The sequence below is a fragment of the Salmo salar genome, chromosome 26, assembly GCF_965601325.2.
Source record: "Salmo salar chromosome 26, fSalSal1, whole genome shotgun sequence".
Taxonomy (NCBI): domain Eukaryota; kingdom Metazoa; phylum Chordata; class Actinopteri; order Salmoniformes; family Salmonidae; genus Salmo; species Salmo salar.
Window position 1 is genome coordinate 10,032,204 of NC_138316.1, and position 17,790 is coordinate 10,049,993.

The 17,790-nt window shown below is 44.4% G+C and overlaps 1 protein-coding gene across 5 annotated transcripts in view; it reads left to right on the top strand.

Moving 5' to 3' along the window:
* Positions 1 to 17,790, top strand: part of LOC106587104 (activating molecule in BECN1-regulated autophagy protein 1A) — a 111,904-nt gene that overhangs the window by 51,007 nt on the left and 43,107 nt on the right. For all 5 annotated transcript variants that reach the window (XM_014175101.3, XM_014175105.3, XM_014175104.3 and 2 more), the window contains exon 13: positions 13,962 to 14,150. In XM_014175101.3, coding sequence (XP_014030576.3) covers positions 13,962 to 14,150 — 189 coding nt within the window. The remainder of the gene's footprint in view (positions 1 to 13,961; positions 14,151 to 17,790) is intronic.

Here is a 17,790-nt window from a genome sequence, read left to right on the forward strand (position 1 = left end):
TCCAGGACCCAGTTGCATAGGGAGGAGCTCAGGGCCGTGAGCCATGTAATGAACTTATAGGGCACTGTGGCATTGACATCTGATCTGAAAAGCTATTTTTAATACTGATACGTTATATAGAACTCAAGCAAGGATGCCATGAATTGAAGTCAACAGTTAAAACGTGTAAAATTAAAACAATATTGAATTAATCTGACCTATACATTTCTAATAATAGCTCAACACCTACAGTCCATTCAGAAAATATTCAGACCCTTTGACTTTTTACAATTTTTTTTATGTTACAGCCTTATTCTATAATGAATGAAATAACTGTTTTATCAATCTACACACAATACCCTGTAATGACAAAACAAAAACCGGTTAAAAAAAATATATATGTTTTTACAAATGTATTAAAAATAAAACACCTTATTTACATAAGTATTCAGACTCTTTGCTATGGTACTCGAAATTGAGCTCAGGTACGTCCTGTTTCCATTGATCATCCTTGAGATGTTTCTACATGATTTGGAAAGGAACAAAACTGTCTATATAAAGTTCCACAGTTGACAGGGCATGTCAGAGCAAAAACCAAGCCATGAAGGAATTGTCCGTAGAGCTCCGAGACAGGATTGAGTTGAAGCACAGATCTGGGGAAGGGTACCAAAACAGTTAAGCAGCATTATAGGTCCTCAAGAACATAGTGGCCTCCATTCTTAAATGGAAGTCATTTTGAACCACCAAGACTCTTCCTAGAGCTGCCCCCCCTGAGCAAACGAGGGAGAAGGGCCCTGGTCAGGGAGGTGACCAAGAGCCCAATGGTCACTCTGACAGAGCTCCAGAGTTCCTCTGTGGAGATGGGAGAACCTTCCAGAAGGACAACCATCTCTGCAGCACTCCGCAAATCAGGCCTTTATGGTAGAGTGGCCAGACGGAAGGCATTCCTCAGTAAAAGGCACATGACAGCCCGCTTGGAGTTTGCCAAAAGGCACCTAAAGGACTCTCAGACCATGACAAACAAGATTCTCTGGTCTGATGTAATCAAGATTGAACTCTTTGGCCTGAATGCCATGCGTCACGTCTAGAGGAAAGGTTCACCTTCCAGTGACCCTAAGCACAGCCAAGGCAATGCAGGAGTGGCTTCGAGACAAGTCTCTGAATGTCCTTGAGAAGCCCAGCTGGAGCCCGAACTTGAACCGATCTCTGGAGAGACCTGAAAATAGCTGTGCAGCGACGCACCCAATCCAACCTGACAGAGCTTGAGAGATTTGCAGAGAAGAATGGGAGAAACTCCCCAAACACTGGTGTGCCAAGCTTATAGCGTCATACCCAAGACTTGAGGCTGTAATCACTGCCAAAGGTGCTTCAACAAAGTACTGAGTAAAGGGTCTGAATACTTGTGTAAATGTGACATTTCAGTTTTTTTATGTATTAGAAAAAATGTCTAAACCTGTTTTTGCTCTACCATTATGGGGTAGTTTGTTTAGATTGAGGATTTATTTTATTTTTGAAATACATTTTAGAATAAGGCTGTAATGTAACAACAAAATGTGTCAAAAGTGAATGGGTCTGAATACTTTCCGAATGCACTGTATATAACGGAAAAAGACAAGGTAAATCTCTGGAATGAAGGTAAATAATTTCAAAATAATAATTATAACTTTGCCTTCTGTTAAGAACTTCATTTCAGAACGCTAGCACAGCAGATGTTCCTCCTCTCTGAGAGTAAGTTGTGAACAGTGTGATGTGTATAGCTCTCCACTAAGCTCCACAGACAGACTTGGCTATGGGCCCTCTCCGGAATGCTGCTCATATATAATTGATGTGGGTGGTGCCTTTTAACAATGAACTGTAACAGCTGTTTAGGAAAGAGGAAGAGATGTGTTATCCGGGGTGGGTGGGTGGGTGGGTGTGTGTGGAGCTTCTCAGCAATGATTAAAAGCAGAGGGTCTGAAATACAATCGCAAACAATGCAAATGACTCTCCCCATCGTGATCTAGAAGTTCATGCCAAATGCAGACTGACTGATATGCTAATGCACATATTCAGCGAGACATATTGCAAAGAGAAAGCTGTGCAATTAAAAACAGTGTGGGATGTTTCAATTTAAAATCCTTTGTATTTGAACTTAACTCTACCATAATCTTATTTGTCATATGTGCCGAATACAACCGGTGTAGACCTTACAGTGAAATGCTTACTTACAAGCCGTTAACCAACAATGCAGTTTTAATTAAAAAAATAAGATGAGAATAACAAGTAATTAAGGAGCAGCAGTAAATAACAATAGTGAGGCTATATATAGGGGGTACCGGTACAGAGTCAATCTGCGGGGGCGCTGGTGTCGAGGTAATTATGTACATGCAGGCAGAGGTTATTAAAGTGACTGCATAGATAATAACAGAGTAGCAGTGGGGGGGGGGGGGGGGGGGGGGGCGTGCAAATAGTCTGGGTAGCCATTTCATTATCTGTTCAGGACTCTTATGGCTTGAGGGTACACGCTGTTTAGAAGCCTCTTGGACCTAGACTTGGCACTCCGGTACCGTTTGCCGTGCGATAGCATAGAGAACAGTCTTTGACTAGGGTGGCTGGAGTCTATGACAATTTTTAGGGCCTTCCTCTGACACCGCCTGGTATAGAGGTCCTGGATGGCAGGAAGCTTGGCCCCAGTGATGTATTGGGCCATTCTCTGTATACATAAATGATGTCGCTCTTGCTGCTGGTGAATCTCTGATCCACCTTTACGCAGACGACACCATTCTGTACACTTCTGGCCCTTCTTTGGACACTGTGTTAACAACCCTCCAGACGAGCTTCAATGCCATTCAACTCTCCTTCCGTGGTCTCCAACTGCTCCTAAACACAAGTAAAACTAAATGCATGCTCTTCAACCGATCGCTGCCTGCACCTGCCCGCCTGTCCAGCATCACTTCTCTGGACGGTTCTAACTTAGAATTTGTGGACAACTACAAATACCTAGGTGTCTGGTTAGACTGTAAACTCTCCTTCCAGACTCACATCAATCATCTCCAATCCAAAGTGAAATCTCGAATTGGCTTCCTATTTCGCAACAAAGCATCCTTCACTCATGCTGCCAAACATACCCTCGTAAAACTGACCATCCTACCAATCCTCGACTTCGGCGATGTCATTTACAAAATAGCTTCCAACACTCTACTCAACAAATTGGATGCAGTCTATCACAGTGCCATCCGTTTTGTCACCAAAGCCCCATATACTACCCACCACTGCAACCTTTATGCTCTCGTTGGCTGGCCCTCGCTTCATAATCGTCGCCAAACACATTGGCTCCAGGTCATCTACAAGACCCTGCTAGGTAAAGTCCCCCCTTATCTCCGCTCACTGGTCACCATAGCAGCACCCACCAGCAGCACACGCTCCAGCAGGTATATCTCTCTGGTCACCCCTAAAGCCAACTCCTCCTTTGGTCGTCTCTCCTTCCAGTTCTCTGCTGCCAATGACTGGAACGAACTACAAAAATCTCTGAAACTGGAAACGCTTATCTCCCTCACTAGCTTTAAGCACCAGCTGTCAGAGCAGCTCACAGATCACTGCACCTGTACATAGCCCATCTATAATTTAGCCCAAACTACTACCTCTTCCCCTACTGTATTTATTTATTTTATTTATTTTGCTCCTTTGCACCATATTATTTATATTTTATCTTTGAACTTTCTTCAAACTACAAATCTACCATTCCAGTGTTTTTCTTGCTATACTTTATTTACTTTGCCACCATGGCATTTTTTTTGCCTTTACCTCCCTTATCTCACATCATTTGCTCACATTGTATATAGTCTTATTTTTTTTTCTACTGCATCATTGATTGTATGTTGTTTTACTCCATGTGTAACTCTGTGTTTTTGTATGTTGTCGAACTGCTTTGCTTTATCTTGGCCAGGTCGCAATTGTAAATGAGAACTTGTTCTCAACTTGCCTACCTGGTTAAATAAAGGTGAAATAAAAAAATAAATTAAATACGCACTACCCTCTGTAGTGCCTTGCGGTCGGAGGCCAAGCAGTTGCTATACCAGGCAGTGATGCAACCCGTCAGGATGCTCTTGACGTTGACAGTGCAGCTGTAAAACCTTTTCTGGATCTGAGGACCCATGCCAAATCTTTTCAGTCTCCTGAGGGGGAATAGGTTTTGTCGTGCCCTCTTCACGACTGTCTTGGTGTAATTGAACCATGTTAGTTTGCTGCTCCGCTACAGCCCTGTTGATGAGAATGGGGGTGTGCTCGGTCCTCCTTTTCCTGTAGTCCACAATCCTTTGTCTTGATCACGTTGAGGGAGAGGTTGTTGTCCTTGCACCACACGGTCAGGTCTCTGACCTCTCTATAGGCTGTCTCATCGTTGTCGGTGATCAGGCCTACCATTGTTGTGTCATCGGCAAACTTAATGATGGAGTTGGAGTCGTGCCTGGCCTTGCAGTCATGAGTGAACAGGGATTACAGGAGGGGACTGAGCACGCACCCCTGAGGGGCCCCGTGTTAAGGATCAGTGTGACGGATGTGTTATTACCTACCCTTACCACCTGGGGCCGGCCCGTCAGGAAGTCCAGGATCCAGTTGCAGAGGGAGGGGTTTAGTCCCAGGGTCACTATGGTGTTGAATGCTGAGCTGTAGTCAATGAATTGCATTCTCACATTTGTGTTCCTTTTGTCCAGGTGTGAAATGGCAGTGTGGAGTGCAATATAGGGATTGCATCATCTGTGGATCTGTTAGGGTGGTATGCAAATTGGAGTGGGTCTAGAGTTTCTGGGATAATGGTGATGTGAGGCATGACCAGCATTTTAAAGCACTTCATAGCTACAGATGTGAGTGATTTAGGTCGGTAGTCATTTAGGCAGGTTACCTTAGTGTTCTTGGGCACCGGGACTATGGTGGTCTGCTTGAAACATGTTGGCATTACAGACTCGGACAGGGAGAGGTTGAAAATGTCAGTGAAGACACTTGCCAGTTGGTCAGTGCATGCTCAGAGTTCACGTCCTGGTAATCCATCTGGCCCTGCAGCCTTGTGAATGTTGACCTGTGTAAAGGTCTTACTCACATCGGCTGCGGAGAGAGTGATCACGCAGTCGTTAGGAACAGCTGATGCTCTCATGCATGTTTCAGTGTTACTTGCCTCGAAGCGAGCATAGAGGTTATTTAGCTCGTCTGGTATGCTCGTGTCACTGGGCAGCTCTCGGCTGTGCTTACCTTTGTAGTCTGTAATAGTTTGCAAGCCCTGCCACATCTGACGAGCGTCAGAGCTGGTGTAGTTCGATTCGATCTTAGTCCTGTATTGACGCTTTGCTTGTTTGATGGTTCGTCGGAGGGCATAGCGGGATTTCTTATAAGCTTCTGCGTTAGAGTCCCGCTGCTTGAAAGCGTCAGCTCTACCCTTTTAGCTCAGTGCGAATGTTGCCTGTAATCCGTGGCTTCTGGTTGGGATATGTACATACGATCACTGTGGGGACGACGTCCTCGATGCACTTATTGATAAAGCCAATGACTGATGTGGTGTACTCCTCAATGCCATCGTAAGAATCCCGGAACATATTCCAGTCTGCTAGCAAAACATTTCCTGTAGTTTAGCTTCTGCTTCGTCTGACCACTTTTTGATATAGATTGAGTCACTGGTGCTTCCTGCTTTAATTTTTGCTTGTAAGCAGGAATCAGGAGGATAGAGTTATGGTCAGATTTGCCAAATGGAGGGCGAGGGAGAGTTTTGTATGCGTCTCTGTGTGTGGAGTAAAGGTGGTCTAAAAATGTTTTTCCTCTCTGGTTGCATATTTAACATGCTGATAGAATTTAAGTAAAACTGATTGAAGTTTCCCTGCATTAAAGTCCCCGGCCACTAGGAGCGCCGCCTCTGGATGAGCGTTTTCCTGTTTGCTTATGGCGGAAAACAGCTCATTGAGTGTGGTTTTAGTGCCAGCATTGGTCTGTGGTGGTATGTAAACAGCTACGAAAAATACAGAAACTCTCTAGGTAGATATTGTGGTCTACAGCTTATCATGAGATACTCTACCTCAGATGAGCAAAACCTCGAGACTTCCTTAGATTTGTGCACCAGCTGTTGTTTACATATATGTATTGGCCCCCACCCCGTGTCTTACCAGAGGTTCTATCCTGCCAACAGTGTATAACTTGCCAGCTGTATGTTCTTAATGTCGTCGTTCAGCCCCGACTCGGTGAAACATAAGATATTACAGTCCTGTTGGTAGGATATACATGCTTTCAGTTCGTCCCATTTATTTTCCAGCGATTGAACGTTAGCTAGCAGGATGGAAGGCAAGGGCAGATTAGCCACTCGTCACCTGATCCTCACAAGGCATCCTCATCTCTTTCCACGAAACCTGCGTTTCCTTTTCCAGCGAATCACGGGGTTCTGGGCCTGGTCGGGTGTCTGTAGTATATCCCTCGCGTCCGACTCAATGAAGAACAACTCCTCGTCCAATTTGAGGTGAGTTATCCCAGTTCTGATGTCCAGAAACTCTTTTCAATCATAAGACGGTAGCAGCAACATTATGTACAAAACAAGTCATGACCAACGTGAAAAAAATGAACAAAATAGCTTGTTTGGTTAAAAGCAGATATGACGGCCATCCCCTCCAGCGCCATCTTTTCTCCAGGCGTTGCTGCATAATTTCGTCATAATCCTATCCAGGATCTTTATCTTCTTGGGCAACCATTAGCAGACCTGCCAACATGCACACATTTTGCCTATCAGCTACGCAATTCTCTGTCCATTTACGTTGGTACGAGATCCGAGTTAAAAGTACGTAGAAATTAATAGGGCCTGATCTGAAATTATGTATGCTCTGCAAAGAAATACAATGAGCACCTTTACGTTGGCTAAAACACCATACTCTTCTAGCGAACAGTGTTCAAATTCCCTTAGCAGTAGCCAATTGAAGCTTTGTGTAGCCAGTATGCAGTCTGTGTCGATGCGCTCATTTTGTTTTTGTGTTTTCAAAATGATTTTGCTTTGAGTGTTGATTATGAACCGTGTCTAAAAAGCCATCAGACTCACAAACAGCGAACGTGCGAGGGAAGAAACCCCCAATTCGGCTCGTGCTACATCTACAATTTGCCACGTGCTTCTGGTACTACTGGCATGATACAGGGTTGGCAGGTGTGCAATAGGTTATTTTTTTTTTAAGTGCTTAGGTAGGCTATTGGTTCTCGACCAACCCACTTGTACATCTGTAGCAGCAGGGGTTATTAGTGTGTAATGCATAGGCATGCACATCAGGGTTTCCGTCAGGAAAATTTGGCGCTGGACAACGTGACCGGTAAGATTTTAATTTACCTGACAACCATATGCATTGGGTGTGTAATGCATTAGTGTGTCCACCCACTGTTCTCCAAATTGCATGTGGATTATTGTAATTAATTTGAACAGAATAGAAATTAGCCTGTTAAATTGTAACAAAATTAAGTAGAACGATGTTCTTATACCAACGTGACCGGTTTTTATTGAAAAGCAAAGCATTGCCCGTTGCATCTCCGTCCCTGCTGCAAATCATAGTTGAATATAATTTATACTTATATCAGGCTCCCGAGTGGCGCAGCAGTCTAAGGCACTGCATCTCAATGCTAGAGGCGTCATTACAGACACCCTGGTTCAAATCCAGGCTGTATCACAACCGGCCATGATTGGGAGTCCCATAGGGCGGCGCACAATTGGCCCAGCGTCGTACGGGTTTGGCCGGTGTAGGCCGTCATTGTAAGTAAGAATTTGTTCTTAACTGACTTGCCTAGTTAAAGAAAGATTACATTTAGAAAATGTTTTATAGGAAATAAACATTTGGCCTAGAAGAACAAGTCACCTACACAGTAATAAAACTCATCTTCAAAATATATTTGTTTAATATAATTTGCGAATGACATTAACTATAGGCTATTTGTATGAACATTTTAATAAATACAATCCAGGCCTAATAAATAACAGAAAATGGCTGTCTATGAACACCAGGGACAGCCGGTCATGGCTAGAAGCGATCCAGCTTTTGTCAAATTAACGTCAAATTTGACTTTTCGTAGCAGGTTAGGAGAATTTAACCTGTAAAATTAGGTTACGGTTAGGAAAAGGTATATGGTTAGGATTCGCACAAAAATATAAACACTATGTAAAGTGTTGGTCCCATGTTTCATGAGCTGAAATAAGAGATCCCAGAAATGTTCCATAAGCACAAAAAGTATAGTCCGCTCAAATTTTGTGAACAAATTTGTTTAAATCCCTGTTAGTGAGCATTTCTCCTTTGCCAATTTAATCCATCCACCTGACGGGTGTTGTATATCAAGAAGTTGATTAAACAGCATGGTCATTAAACAGTTGCACCTTGTGCTGGGGACAATAAAAGGCCCCTCTAAAATGTGCAATTTTGTCACACAACACAATGCCACAGATGTATCAAATTTGAGGGAGTGTGCAGTTGGCATGCTGACTGCAGGAATGACCACCAGAACTCTTGCCAGAGAATTTAATGTTAATTTCTCTACCATAAGCCGCCTCAACCTTGTTTTAGATTATTTTGAGCTGCATCCATCCGGCCTCACAACTGCAGACCATGTGTATGGTCTCGTGTGGGCGAGCGGTTTGCTGAGTTCTGAACAGAGTGCAGTGGGGTTATGGTATGGGCAGGTATAAGCTACAGACAACAAACACAATTGCATTTTATCATGGTAATTTGAATGCACAGAGATACCGTGAAGAGATCCTGAGGCCCATTGTTGTGCCATTCATCAGCTGCCATCCTTATGTTTCAGCATGATAATGCACTGCCCCATGTCCCAAGGTTCTGTACACAATTCCTGGAAGCTGAAAATGTCCCAGTTCTTCCATGGCCTGAATACTGACCAGACGTGTCACCCATTGAGCATGTTTGAGATGATCTGGATTGACGTGTACAATAGCGTGTTCCAGTTCCCGCCAATATCCAGCAACTTCGCACAGCCGTTGAAGAGGAAAGGGACATTCCAAAGGCCACAATCAACAGCCTGATCAACTCTATACAAAGGAGATGTGTAGCGCTGCATGAGGCATATGGTGATCACCAGATAATGACAGATTTTCTGGTGTCTGTGACAAACAGATGCATATCTGTCTCCCTGTGAAATCCATAGATTAGGGCCTAATTCATTTGTAAATTTACTGATTTCTTTATTTGAACTGTAACTCAGTAAAATCTTTGTAGTTGTTGCGTTTATATTTTTGTTCAGTATAACATGCAAAACAATTGAACTTTTGACATTAATTTGACAAAAGCTGGACCGGTTCTAGCCGTGACCAGGCTGGCCCTCCCCATTCCCGCTGTGATTCAGCACCACAGCAGTGGAAAAAGGACACTCTAGGTGGCCACAAAATGAATGAATTATAAAACTGATGTTGTACAATTCAATTTTATTTTACTTATTTAACAAGGCAAGTCAGTTAAGAACAAATTCTTATTTTAGAATGACGGCCTCTCCTAACCTAGACGACGCTGGGCCAATTGTGCGCCGCCCTATGGGACTCCCGACCACGGCCAGTTGTGATACAGCCCGGGATCGAACCAGGGTCTGTGGTGACGCCTCTAGCACTGAGATGCAGTGCATTAGACCACTGCACCACTCGATATGTAAATAAACTACATTCGTTAAGGCTGGTTCATTGAGAGAAATCGTATTTTACAATGCTCCTGTGAAATGAGTCCCGTGCCATGCATTTATGAAAGCACTTGCTTCCAAAGCTTAAATTATATCTCTCTTTTTACAGTTCTACTGGATGATGTTAATACATGTTTTATTGTAATTTGAGCTATCGTGGGATCGTGACTCATGTCATGTGTGATATATGTGGTTTAGTGATAACAACTCTGTTTCCTACTATAGGCAGTTGGCTGCCTAGTGATTGCAACATTGTAATTCTCCAATGTGAATAGTTGGCCTCAATGTTTCTTTTCCAAGTGCTACTGAATAAGCTCAACTGAAGTGCACCAATTGCGCATGATACATATCATTTCTCGAGTCTATCAATCCATTCCAAATCTTTGTACTATTCATGACACAGAGGGTGGCGTATGTTCATCTTTCCTTGGGCGGCAGCTGAACTGCTAGGACAGTGCCTGACGAACACAATCATTTGCCTCTAATTTACCTGCGTTTGCGGCAGACCTTGGCCTGCTCAAAGTGAGCCGTTGCTGTTGGGAAATCAAAGCTGTCCTACTCCTTGCAGCAGCTTGTGATGCATATCAGCCTCGTTACTTTGTCCTCAAGAAAGCGTGATCTTGAAGCCGTCTTTACTCTGTTTTGAAGAAGGAATCCCCTCTCGGCGGGCACACTGAAAACGGGGATAATCAATACAATCTTTGCCAATTTTGCCCAGTCTGTGTACACTTAGCTGAAGTCCCTTATGAGAACCTCACTTCTTTTGCGTAAGTAAAAATAGAAACACACACACCCAACACTGATTTCCAAGCAGCTTGTGGATTTATTAGCCTATGAAGTATATTTGCCTTTGAAGTTGGAGCACATCGACTAGTATATCCATCAATGGAACAAAAAACATTATTTTGCAATGTATTATTTTTTTTCTTCCAGACAATTTGTCTGGCAACAATTTTATTTATTGACTTTTCATTTATTTTATCGGCCAAAGGCCGACATTTACCGGCTAATGGAAATCCTGCCGGGACGATCGTGACACTCGTTAGTGTTGTTTTCCTTGACAAGATACTAAGCGGATTAAACTTCTTTAGGAAAACAACCCTAATGTTGATATTCAGAGTCCTTTTCCAAGCTATTAGCACACGATATTTTACATACAGCAGGTTTTTAAAGGACCAAAGAATTTGGTCTCCTTCGTGTTTTCATTTTTGCCACCGAAAAAATATTGCGAAACTGCTATAGTCACAGACCTAGTTCAGATGCTAAGATTGCGTGATGTATTTTCACCCTTGCAGATTGCATAAGTGTGGAACCATGCCGATATCGTGGAACATTTTCAAAGACCCCACTCTCTTCTCTTGCTAAATGAATTGGTTGTTGGAACAGTGTGTTCACATCAAGACTCTTGCACTCATGGAAAGCTAGCCATATTCTTACAAACATTGTAAAACCAAATGTGTCCTCAGATGTCTTGTAGAGTGGTTGGGGCATGGAGGAAGTGGGATAGTAAATGTCCAAGGAGCAATTACATTGCCCATCCTTCGATTTAGTTATTTTCCCCTATTAATAACATTTGGGGTGGAAGAGGTGGCACCTCTCTTCACTGTTACAGTGAAAGTGACGTATTTTATTCCCTTGCCATTTCTATCACAAAGTTGCTACCAGACATGCTTTTCATGCAGTTTTATAACTTTGTTGTTTTCAGTTTAAATCTGTCTGGTACTTTTTGACCTTGCTTGCCTAGACTTATTTGTTCTGTGACACACATTGTCTGCTGTCTTTCGCAAATCCAACCCATATGCCTGCTGGGGGAGTAGAGATCACAAGCCAGCATCCTCAAACTCAACTGAATGGCCAGGAAGCTCCCATCTTCTCCTCCCAGACCTGTCCTAGATTAGGAAACATAAGGGTGGGGGCACAAAAATTGCTCTCCTCTCATCCCGACTTAGTCAGAGCTTTGCACCATTACTGGCAGAATATCCCGCCTGAGAGTGGCTGAAGGGGAAAGCTAATTTGTAGTGTGACTCAAACTGCCAGATCATGTTTGGAGAGAGGGCGAGGGAGCAAGAGGAAGCTGGCAGAGGGGCATCCTCTGTTCTCAATGAAAATTAGATTTTACTCAAAGCAGTCTGGGAGTTGAGTGGTTGAAATTGTATGGCAATGCCGGACGAGTGATGTCGATTTGATCGATGACAGGATATGGCACAACGGAGTGCCTTTTTAAAAACCCAGGTCAGCTATAATATTCACGAAGCCTAGAACAGTTTAAGGAAGAATGTCATAGTTCCATCACCTGACAAAGCCATCCGGCCTATGGATGTTTGCCATAGGACTGTTCTCTTAAAATGCAAATCACAGTATGTTGGCAGCGATGGCGGGAAGCTGAGCCAATTTTATTGCTGAGAGGCTTTGAGGTTTAATTTCGCAGTAAATAAATGTATTAGTTTAGCATTTGAATGTGAAAGCGTATTGACAATAAAAAAAGTATCCCTTTTAATTTTGACAATCATCCACTTATCCCACATTCTGTGTATGAGACAAATAAATAAATCTTATGCAACACACACCATTTTGATTATTGTTGCTTTAGATTGTTGTTTGTCAAAGGCCAGCTATTAATTTTAATTAGGCTACTTAATAGTAAGGAAAAATAGTAATGGTTTCTTGCTACAGTAATATGGTTACTCCACTTATATTAATGTATTTAGCTGTTGATATTGTTGTTAAAACATTTTCATGCTTGGACAGTGTAAGTCATGGGAATTGTACTGCTTTTTGGCAGTATTTTTTGGGGCATTTAATTTTTTTTTTTTTTTTATGTGGTCTACATGTTCTAATTTATACGGAGCCACAGGCGATAACTGAAATCTGGAACCGTGTAGACAAATGTTATCTGGAGGCTAGTGAACTTTCTCAACATTTGAATCGACAACTGTGCTCAACTCTCTCAATTACTCATACATTGCATATTGTGTACCCTATACAAGTTAAGTGTATTTGTTTGTGGAAGCACAAATGGACTTACACATACATGGCATGCCTACTCTGTCCATTTAGCTTTGCCTGACGGATTGAGCTCATAAAGCTGAGAGGATAACACAGGGTCTGCCCCCAAGGCCATTGCTACTACTTCACTGCTTTACTAAATTAACATGGCCCACCTTAAATCATCCCGACAAGAAGCTGGGATCACCCCTCTATGGGCCATACACAATCAAATCAAATGTATTTATATAGCCCTTCTTACATCAGCTGATATCTCAAAGTGCTGTACAGAAACCCAGCCTAAAACCCCAAACAGCAAGCAATGCAGGTGTAGAAGCACGGTGGCTAGGAAAAACTCACTAGAAAGGCCAAAACCTAGGAAGAAACCTAGAGAGGAACCAGGCTATGAGGGGTGGCCAGTCCTCTTCTGGCTGTGCCGGGTGGAGATTATAACAGAACATGGCCAAGATGTTCAAATGTTCATAAATGACCAGCATGGTCAAATAATAATAATCACAGTAGTTGTCGAGGGTGTAACAGGTCAGCACCTCGAGTAAATGTCAGTTGGCTTTTCATAGCCGATCAATGCAGTGTCCCCAACCCCCCCACCAGCCATCACCATGGTCTTCACTGGACTCAAGTAGACCCACTGGTATTGGTTCCATGACAGACATCCTTGGGCTAGGTTATTGGAAGGAGAACGGCTCCCTCAACCAAGGTGTACGCAGGGAATGACCAGCTAGAGGAACTGGAGCGTGGTCTGCTAGCAGCTAACTGATGAGATCCCTCTTCTGCCTGCTGTATATGACCCATTTGTTCACTTTAACACAGCTTTGCCATAAAGGGCACTCTTTCTTTGTAAAAGAAACACTAACACTTTTATACTCATATTTGGGACCCTTAGCTTTTAGGAAAGCATTTTGTTGTTGAATGGATAATACAATATCAGTACAATGACATTGCCAATGCACTTGTTGATAGTTTCCCCTCTAAAATAAATTAGTATTTGTTTTCTTTGCAATGCTGTCTGATAGTTTATTGGAAGTGGGAACTTTTTTTTTTTTCTTTGCAGGTGCAGCTGTCTGAGACATACTAGATATGTAAATTATCAATTTACTATGTCAATGCAATGTGGACTAGCTTAGGGGGGGGGGGGAAATATGACTGAATGATAATGTCAACTTTTCTTCTCCTTGCGTTCTCCCGCCAAGTTTCCGAGACATTCACCTGTTTACAATGTGGGCTCTTTGTATAGCTGATGTGTACCAGACATGTACACAGTAGGAGACGTGTGAAACTGAATGATCATATCAGTGCCTGTCCTCCTGCCACTGCAGCCTCTGTCAACCTGCTGGTGCAGAACTGCAAGATCTACAATGACGCCAGCTGTGACATCTCTGCAGACGGGCAGCTCCTGGCCGTGTTCATACCCAGCAGCCAGCGGGGCTTCCCGGATGAGGGCATCCTGGCTATCTACTCTCTGGCGCCTCACAACCTGGGAGAGATGCTCTACTCCAAGAGATTCGGTGAGTCATTGTCTCTCTAAATCACGTGTCAAACTCATTCTATGGAGGGCCGAGTGTCGCTCCTCCCTTGTACTTGATTGAAATTGAAAGGAAAAAAACAAAACCAGCAGACATTAGGCCCTTCATGGAATGAGTTTGACACCCCTGCTCTGAAGTAACATGGTGGTCCATGAGCCAGGCCCCCGAATTTGGGTCGTCAGGCTTACGTGGGCTGTATCATAGTGATGTTTTGAAGGTCTGTGTCCCTAGAGTTGGAAAATGTGTCATAGCAGTGCAGAAATGGTAACTTTCTGTGTGTTATTACTCTTTCTTTAATCCCTCCATCCCATTCATTTTTCCCATAGGGATTTTACCCCATGACAGTCCAGTATTAAACACATGATTGGTAACTTATACCCTTTAATCATTGGAAAGCTTAGATTCACAGCTGTCTATCAGAAACATTTTCAGAATGTTCAGGTCAACAGAACTTTTTAGGGTACATGTCAGAATTACCTGTGTAAATGGCTTTAAAAAGAAAACTTTGTTTGACAGGTGGTTTTAAAATGTCATGCAATTATATTATATAATATAACCAACTTTGAAAGCACCAGCTACAACTATTGCTACAACTATTGCCCATATGCCACTGACAACAGAATGTTGGAAGCTTAGCAATAGAATTCTATGTAATAGATAGGAATTGGCATTTGAAATTGTCATTATTCGCATAATATACATGTTTTAAAGATGTTATTTCAACAACAACAAAAAAATTCAATTGGGACTTGCTCGCGTGACTCAGGATAGGTGGTGCACTCTGCTCGTTGTTTCAGCCCAGAATGGTGGGGGAGGGCGGGAGAGGAGCAGTGGCCGGTGTGTCTGACACAGAGAGAGGAAGAAAGTAGCCAAACCGACTCTCACAATTTTAGACAAACTTGTTGCTGTGATAGGTTCTATATCATCTCATCTGGTAGTGTCTGTCTTGACTTCATCAAATCTATTTAAAGAAGCTAGCTAGCTAGCAGAGAATAATTTACATTACATTTACATTACATTTAAGTCATTTAGCAGACGCTCTTATCCAGAGCGACTTACAAATTGGTGCATTCACCTTATGATATCCAGTGGAACAACCACTTTACAATAGTGCATCTAAATATTTTAAGGGGGGGGGGGTTAGAAGGATTACTTTATCCTATCCTAGGTATTCCTTAAAGAGGTGGGGTTTCAGGTGTCTCCGGAAGGTGGTGATTGACTCCGCTGTCCTGGCGTCGTGAGGGAGCTTGTTCCACCATTGGGGTGCCAGAGCAGCGAACAGTTTTGACTGGGCTGAGCGGGAACTGTGCTTCCTCAGAGGTAAGGGGGCCAGCAGGCCAGAGGTGGATGAACGCAGTGCCCTTGTTTGGGTGTAGGGCCTGATCAGAGCCTGAAGGTATGGAGGTGCCGTTCCCTTCACAGCTCCGTAGGCAATCACCATGGTCTTGTAGCGGATGCGAGCATCAACTGGAAGCCAGTGGAGAGAGCGGAGGAGCGGGGTGACGTGAGAGAACTTGGGAAGGTTGAACACCAGATGGGCTGCGGCGTTCTGGATGAGTTGTAGGGGTTTAATGGCACTGGCAGGGAGCCCAGCCAACAGCGAGTTGCAGTAATCCAGACGGGAGATGACAAGTGCCTGGATTAGGACCTGCGCCGCTTCCTGTGTGAGGCAGGGTCGTACTCTGCGAATGTTGTAGAGCATGAACCTACAGGATCGGGTCACCGCCTTGATGTTAGTGGAGAACGACAGGGTGTTGTCCAGGATCACGCCAAGGTTCTTAGCACTCTGGGAGGAGGACACAAGGGAGTTGTCAACCGTGATGGCGAGATCATGGAACGGGCAGTCCTTCCCCGGGAGGAAGAGCAGCTCCGTCTTGCCGAGGTTCAGCTTGAGGTGGTGATCCGTCATCCACACTGATATGTCTGACAGACATGCAGAGATGCGATTCGCCGCCTGGTTATCAGAAGGGGGAAAGGAGAAGATTAATTGTGTGTCGTCTGCATAGCAATGATAGGAGAGACCATGTGAGGATATGACAGAGCCAAGTGACTTGGTGTATAGCGAGAATAGGAGAGGGCCTAGAACAGAGCCCTGGGGGACACCAGTGGTGAGATCGCATGGTGCGGAGACAGATTCTCGCCACGCCACCTGGTAGGAGCGACCTGTCAGGTAGGACGCAATCCAAGCGTGGGCCGCGCCGGAGATGCCCAACTCGGAGAGGGTGGAGAGGAGGATCTGATGGTTCACAGTATCAAAGGCAGCAGATAGGTCTAGAAGGATGAGAGCAGAGGAGAGAGAGTTAGCTTTAGCAGTGCGGAGAGCCTCCGTGACACAGAGAAGAGCAGTCTCAGTTGAATGCCCAGTCTTGAAACCTGACTGATTAGGATCAAGAAGGTCATTCTGAGAGAGATAGCAGGAGAGCTGGCCAAGGACGGCACGTTCAAGAGTTTTGGAGAGAAAAGAAAGAAGGGATACTGGTCTGTAGTTGTTGACATCGGAGGGATCGAGTGTAGGTTTTTTCAGAAGGGGTGCAACTCTCGCTCTCTTGAAGACGGAAGGGACGTAGCCAGCGGTCAAGGATGAGTTGATGAGCGAGGTGAGGTAGGGGAGAAGGTCTCCGGAAATGGTCTGGAGAAGAGAGGAGGGGATAGGGTCAAGTGGGCAGGTTGTTGGGCGGCCGGCCGTCACAAGACGCGAGATTTCATCTGGAGAGAGAGGGGAGAAAGAGGTCAAAGCACAGGGTAGGGCAGTGTGAGCAGGACCAGCGGTGTCATTTGACTTAGCAAACGAGGATCGGATATCGTCAACCTTCTTTTCAAAATGGTTGACGAAGTCATCCGCAGAGAAGGAGGAGGGGGGGGGGAGGGGGAGGAGGATTCAGGAGGGAGGAGAAGGTAGCAAAGAGCTTCCTAGGGTTAGAGGCAGATGCTTGCAATTTAGAGTGGTAGAAAGTGGCTTTAGCAGCAGAGACAGAAGAGGAGAATGTAGAGAGGAGGGAGTGAAAGGATGCCAGGTCCGCAGGGAGGCGAGTTTTCCTCCATTTCCGCTCGGCTGCCCGGAGCCCTGTTCTGTGAGCTCGTAGTGAGTCGTCGAGCCACGGAGCAGGAGGGGAGGACCGAGCCGGCCTGGAGGATAGGGGACAGAGAAAATCAAAGGATGCAGAAAGAGAGGAGAGGAGGGTTGAGGAGGCAGAATCAGGAGATAGGTTGGAGAAGGTTTGAGCAGAGGGAAGAGATGATAGGATGGAAGAGGAGAGAGTAGCGGGAGAGAGAGAGCGAAGGTTGGGACGGCGCAATACCATCCGAGTAGGGGCAGAGTGAGAAGTGTTGAATGAGAGCAAGAGGGAAAAGGATACAAGGTAGTGGTCGGAGATTTGGAGGGGAGTTGCAATGAGATTAGTGGAAGAACAGCATCTAGTAAAGATGAGGTCAAGCGTATTGCCTGCCTTGTGAGTAGGGGGGGAAGGTGAGAGGGTGAGGTCAAAAGAGGAGAGGAGTGGAAAGAAGGAGGCAGAGAGGAATGAGTCAAAGGTAGACGTGGGGAGGTTAAAGTCACCCAGAACTGTGAGAGGTGAGCCATCTTCAGGAAAGGAACTTATCAAGGCGTCAAGCTCATTGATGA